The sequence below is a fragment of the Theobroma umbraticum genome, unplaced genomic scaffold (assembly GCF_002168275.2).
Source record: "Theobroma umbraticum cultivar Fairchild unplaced genomic scaffold, ASM216827v3 scaffold_44.0, whole genome shotgun sequence".
Taxonomy (NCBI): Eukaryota; Viridiplantae; Streptophyta; class Magnoliopsida; order Malvales; family Malvaceae; genus Theobroma; species Theobroma umbraticum.
This window is the reverse complement of record NW_018397255.1, coordinates 11,733,951-11,740,516: the sequence shown is the minus strand read 5'-3', so window position 1 is coordinate 11,740,516 and position 6,566 is coordinate 11,733,951. Positions and strand designations below refer to the sequence as shown.

The window sequence follows — 6,566 nt, the reverse complement described above, 5'->3', positions numbered from 1 at the left end:
TTTTTTTTTTTTTTTTGGGATTGATCGTTAAAAGGTTTTAGTTAATAATAGAAGAAATTAATCATTTCTCGTCTATAAACATGAGTAGCACATTTTCTTTTGTCAAACTTGCCAGTAAAAGTTTTCAAATATGAACTACTGAATTGTCTCTTGTTACAGAATAATTGAGAATTTGATTTAAACTATGAAATATAACAAACAAATATATAAAATTTTATATTGACACAACACTCAAATTTAATCTTCTCGGTGCCTACTTTGGTCCTAATAAGATTCCCTTTTATTTTTATGATGATCATGATGTAAATTGAGGCTGAATTGTCCCAAACATTCCCTTCTGGGCCTTTTAAGATGAATAGTGAAACCCGTGAAAAAAACAAAAGCTCACTTCATCAGATATGTTTGAAAAAAAAAAAAGCCTAATTTTGCTTTAGCATGTGTCTGGACATTTGACTTTAAACAGTTGGTATTTGTCCTCTTTGATTCAGTTCATGTTCTATTTAATAAGATGATTCAAATTTAAATCACTATTCGAATTCAAATCCTCATTATATTTTACAGTTTTATAGTCTGGGTCAAAAAATCAATATATATATTTTTTGTTGTTGTCTATTTAGTCTATATTTTACACAAATTTGAAGATGTGCTAGTTGTAAAAAGGACAAGCAAACAAGGCCAAAAAGATTTCCACCAATCTACAAGCGATTAAGGAAGAAAGAAAGTGAAGTGCGAATTAATGATGGCAACACAAATACTAAGAACTTTCCCACAAAAAAAAGAAAAAAGGGCAGGGGAAAAAGGGGGAGTTTTTTATGGGAAGAAGCTTTGAAATGCAGAAAAACAAAAACACGCTTACAGTTGGAGGGCATGAAATAATGCAATGGTAGGTGAAACAAATGATGGGTTGTTTCTTCTTCACACCCCTGTTTTTTCCTCCCCAACAAAAAACACCAACCAAAGTTAAAATTAGAGCCCCAAAAGGGGTTCCAAAGGGTGAAAAGCAAAGGAGAGGGTGATAGAATAGTGACAGCTTTGTTAATGGGACACCTACCCTAATCATCCCATATATAATATATATATATATTATGCCCTACAACAGCAACCAATTGGGTTCCTAACAAAATATCTCATTTCCAAGTTCCCACCCCTAAAACATTCTTTATTGCTGTTGTGGAGACTCGGATGGCTTTTCTTTTCAGGTATTTTCCTTTTTTTTTTGGTGGGGGGTGTTCTGCCCTGCACATGGATTTCAGGATTTGATTAAGACTACTTACCAAGAAATTCCCTATCAAAAACTCAGATCAATAGAGGCATAATGCTATACGCATTAGAGGGAGGGATCTATGAAATCAATAGCAGCAAGCACTGATGACAAAAAACAAAGACAATAGTGGTAGCATCTACCAGATAACAATGCAAAACACTCCTCAAACATCTCTCAGGTCTCTTTCTCTTTGTTTTTGCGTTTCCTATAACCTGGAAAATGCTGATGTGACCATCTCCATACCTCTTGATATAAGTTTTCTTGGAAAATTTATTGCCCTTGTTTTGTTTGAATTTGCTCGTTAACTTTTCAACACTTATAACTAAAATTTAAACCAGTGTAAGGTTATGGAAAAGAAGAGTAAAGAAATGTAACAGTAGTGTATTCTTTTGCGTTTGTATTTATTCATATAGTTGCATTTACTTCATTGTTGGTTATTAGTTCTAAACAATCACTACCCTCTTAATTATCCTTTGTCTTAGGCAATTAGGGGGGGCTAAAGTCTTGGATAAGAGGGAGCTCATGAATCAAATTCGGGCTGAAGGGATAGAAAGAATTGATACTATCATCTCTTATGTCACTTTCATTTTTATTTTCAATGAAAATGTTGAAGTAGCGTCGGAACATCCAATCTTTGGAAAACGAGCTTATCTATCCCTTTAATTGTAATGGATGTAAATGGACCCGTTTTTATTGCTGTTACGAGTCATTCACACAGATTAACCCTTTTTTTTTTTTCTCTCTTCTCAATAAATAACATTGACTAGTGATAGCTACACTCAAATTTTCTTCCTTTTTGTTTTCCTTGAAAATTATAAGAAGAAAGAGAGAAGAAGCAATGCAGCCATCGATCGATTTTATTTTTGCATTAGAAAGTTCCTTTCTTAGAGAAAAAGGGTGCTTTGCAAGGTTCATGAAAGGTCACACCACAGAAAATTGAAAGAAATGACACTTGAGCTTTTGAAAAGAACTCAAGTTTTGGGGTTACCAGCTAAGCTTATCATGCAGCAGCCCCTGTCAAGGTTCTGTACCTACGTTTTCCTGACATTTTAACAGTAATTTAGCAGAAACCTTTTAGCAGAATCAATCCAAAATGATGAATCAAAGAGCATTGAAGAAACACGATAAAAAACAACCAAATTAAATAAGAAAAGAGATTAAGGATTAACAAAATTCAAGGCCTAGACACGTCGCAAGATGATTGGTTTTTCTAAGCTTTCTAGCGACAAGACTGTCACATGAACCTCTCTGTTGCTATTTTATTTTACAACACAAAACACCACATTCAAAGCATCTTTCTAGTAAATAAACAAAGCCTAATCTGCAGACCAATAATAGACCCTTGAATAAAATAATTACAATTTAAGGCTGCAACCCCAGAAATCTATTGCTGAGCCCCAGAAACTGGAATTTTTTTTTTTTTACCAACAACCTCAAATAAATTTTAAAAAAATCACCACCCTTTTTTATTTTTTTTTCTTATGGGCATCTTTCCATACCTGAACTCCACTACAATAATAACTTTTTTCTTCCTTCTGATTAAAAAAAATAATTTTGAAAGTAGGTGTGATTATAAAGCTCAATGATTCATTGGGTCTAGTCAGAATCTCACCATTGCCAACCTGGGATTCTTTTGATGCAGATAAATAGTATTAATTAAAAGGAAAAAGTATAATTAAAGGGGTGGTTATAACTTCTAATCCTTTGATTGTGCTTGAATGAATGAAATGATTTTGGTTTCTGCCACAGTGAAAAAGAAAAAAAAGAAAAAAGGGGACAGAAGCTTCTGTTTTTGGTTAATCTATGAAAATTACAGGAGCCCTCCCCTGCACATTGCCAAGAATCATGGGTTGACCCCAGCTCAAGATCACCAATGTCTTAATCACTCTAATTAGACTTTTGAAAGAGCAGAAAGGTACCCCTGCCCCAACAAATACAGCTGGTTAACACTAAAAAGGATCAAATCCACCAGATTACGCGATCTAACAAGGCTCAAAATTGATGTGACCCCATACAAAAGTTTCAAGAGAATTTGGGAAATCTTGTTGAATTGAGATGGTGTTTCAAATTAATAAAGTAGAATGTCCAATAGTGTAGAAAACAAAAGCTGCTCAGACAGGTGAAAAGTGAAAACTATTTCCATCTAATTAGCGTTAATTAATATATATATATATATATCTTACAAATGTTGGTGCTTTTGCTATTAAGATTTTTGCACCGGGAAGGAGTACACAAATTTTACAGTGGATAATTTTGAAAGGAAAACTCCATAAAAAGAATTAGAAGAAGACAAAATCATCGACAAAACCCAAAAATAAAATAAAAATATTAGGGTGAAAAAGGGAAAGAATCCTCCTCTTTAAAACCTAACCATAATTGGCTGGTACTAGTAGTTCATGCACTGGTCCATATTAAATTCCTTGTATATACAGCAGCCGTTCTCTCCTTTTGACCTTTAAGAATTCAGGACCAAAGAATGGTTATCAGAGCTCAACTTTCATGTGGGATACTTGATTTGACCCTGCATTACAAGAATAATCATAGTTAATTACAGTCTGGATTAGTAACTCTGTTAGGGAGTATTACTTTCTTACCCTGCAGGTTTTCTGACTGTATTGCCATTTCCTGGCTCGGATTCTGGCCATACCCCATCTGAACTACGGTTTGCAGGTCACCCTCACACAAAGTTGGGTACTGAACATAATTTAGACAGGCAAGTTGTAGATGTTTAGATCCGTGAAATGGAAAGAAAAGGATGGAAAAAATCATTGGGTTCACATTTTTCTTTTGGAGGGAAACTATTGAAAATGAAATTACCTGAGGGACAATTTGAGCAAACTGGTTGATTGGAGGTAAATGCGTGGTAAGGTTGGGGCATATTGCAGTATCTAATGGGTCCACTGAACATTGGGTCATTGTCGTCCCATTGGAAAGATTGCTATGAAGTGCTGGATTTTGCTGGGGCTGGTGCCCAAAAAAGGCTGATGCCGAGGAGGAATCTATTGGGAATATTGGATGTGGCAAAGTAGCGTTTGATTGAAATGTCTGCAAAAGAACAAAAACACAACAAACAAAACAGGTAATCCCAATTCAAAGAATTGAAACACTATTCTCCATAGAAAAGAAAATAAATAAGCTGTTGGCAAAAGAGCTTAGACCCTCACATCCTTTGACATTAAACTATCCACGTTAAAATCCAGCCTGGTATTCACTGAAGCTAGCTTCATTGAGAGGAACTGCCAATAAAAAAAGAAATATCATAACCATTAGTCAAGAAAACTTCTACCCCAAGAAATTGATCACACACGTTCATCAATTAAAGGTAATCTACCTCAACTTGTCGCTGCAATGATTGAACGTAGTTTATAATTTCATCCAGCATAAGGGCTTTTCCAGTGACCTACAATTTGAAATCCAAGACCATTATATTTTAAGAATTTCAGCAATAATTTTCACCTAAACCAACCGCTCCTTTAATTAATTTATTTTTTTTTATAGTTTTCCAAATTTAGAACAAATTCCAGACCTTGTTGCAGCCGGGAACAAGATTTTGCAGGAGCTTCATTCTCTCACTGATTTTCTCTCTACGGACCTGATAAAGGTGACAGATATAGCCAATGTTAATGCAAGAACGCCAGCTGGTCATGAGTTTCAGAAAAGTGAATTATAATTCTCACTCTTTCAGCTAAACTATGGCTGTCAGTGGCTTGACCCCTTCTTGCTCTAACATGAATATAATCCTTTGGAGGTTCAGGAGGCTTTGTGTTATTATTATTTGTCTTGTTCTGTTTCTCATCCCCTGCATTTCCATTGTTTCCTTTTGCTTCTTCCTCTGCTTTAACAGAGTCATGTTCATTTCCATTGCCTTCTGTAGACTTGCATCGCTTCTCGTTTGATTCTTCGTTTGGTTCATGCACCTGGATATGGATAATTACTGACTGTTAAAAGAAGAAATTCTCTATAAATCTACGGCTGGAATTTTGACAGTTTAAAGTCACAACTCTTTCAATTCTATACCTTTGCAGCATTTGCTGATGGGGATGCAGAAGTTTCCTTTGTTTTTGCTTTGGGAACCGCCTTTCTTTTCCTTGAAGTCAAACCTTTTGAAGCTTTCAAGCCAGGGTCGCCATTGGGATTCTGTTCGGAAACGGTTGATTCCTCTTGAGAATTGGCTAATTCTGATCGGTCCTGCAGTGGAGAATTCTTGTTGGCCCCTTGAGCACCGCCAACTTGAGATCCCATTGCCTTTAGAGAAGGACTACTTGAAACACGCGGTAGCTTGGTATCTGCTCTCAATGGATTAGATCTGTAAGCCACAATTTCATTATTGTTGTTGAGTCCGAGCTGACTAGTCCGACCATTGAAACTCCTGCTTCCAAAACAGGAGAATTTAGCTGCCCTCTCTGCAAATCCAGGATCAGCTGAGAATTCTGCCACACTGGAATTCAATCCCATTGATTTTCCCAAACTGGGAAGCTTCTCTTTAACCAAACTATCCATCATTGGCAAGTTTAGTTTAGGAGGAGAATTCAAAGGGGTGCTATAACAGGAGGTGTTGGTACTGTTGGGTCCATTGAGGTAAGAAGCCAACAATGGCTGAGAATGTGGGGAGATCTCACCGGAGTTACCAATGCTCCCCAATTTGCCTATCAATTCCCTGATCATGAAGCTCTCATTGGAGATATTGGAATTTGACGCTGCTGGAGAAGACACCATTGAACTCAGGGCTGAGTCAAACTGTAGGCCGTAATCTGTTGACTTTTCCCAGTGGGGATTCAGGAAACAATCTTGAGACTGACCAGGGGAACAATTCATCTCTGTCGCCTGAATTTCCATGGCTGAAGATAGGGACTGCCAAGCTGGCATTGGCGACGATAAAGAGGGTCCAAAGTGCAATGGCCGTGCGGGTGGTGGGATTCCTGCATTAAGGAAAAACTGGTTCTCCATCGAAGAAAGTTAGTTCAATGTGAAAATCCAGATCAAGAATTAGCAGTTTAATAAGAAGTCCCAGTTTGATATTTAACTTTGGATGCTTTATATTGCTTTCAACCAAAAGAGAAGAGTTGAAATTTGAGTGGAAATGAATGAATTGTGGGATCAAAATGATTGCATTTGTGTACAAGAGAGGTTAGCGAAAGAAGGCGGGCAGTGGAAAAGGAAGGGGAGAAGATAAGTTGGGTGAAGGAAGGCTAAGCAATAAGGCAAAGCAAGAGAGAGAGAGAGAGAGAAGGGGGAAAGGGGAAGGTTTGGGTTGGGCTGCAATGGAGTTATATAGATGTAAAAGAAAAGTTATTGTTTGACC

General features: G+C 36.7%; 1 protein-coding gene across 1 annotated transcript; it reads right to left on the bottom strand.

Annotated features, from left to right (window-relative positions):
* Nucleotides 1-3,382: 3,382 nt before the first annotated feature.
* LOC110408772 (transcription factor bHLH62) lies at nt 3,383-6,545 on the bottom strand. The gene is made up of 8 exons (XM_021417849.2): nt 5,282-6,545; nt 4,942-5,181; nt 4,791-4,856; nt 4,596-4,664; nt 4,429-4,500; nt 4,082-4,309; nt 3,859-3,958; nt 3,383-3,785 (listed from the first exon to the last, which is right to left on the bottom strand). Exons 1-8 carry the CDS (start codon nt 6,209-6,211, stop codon nt 3,748-3,750), a joined length of 1,743 nt encoding a protein of 580 aa, XP_021273524.1. The 5' UTR covers nt 6,212-6,545; the 3' UTR covers nt 3,383-3,747.
* Between the last annotated feature and the right edge of the window lie 21 nt (nt 6,546-6,566).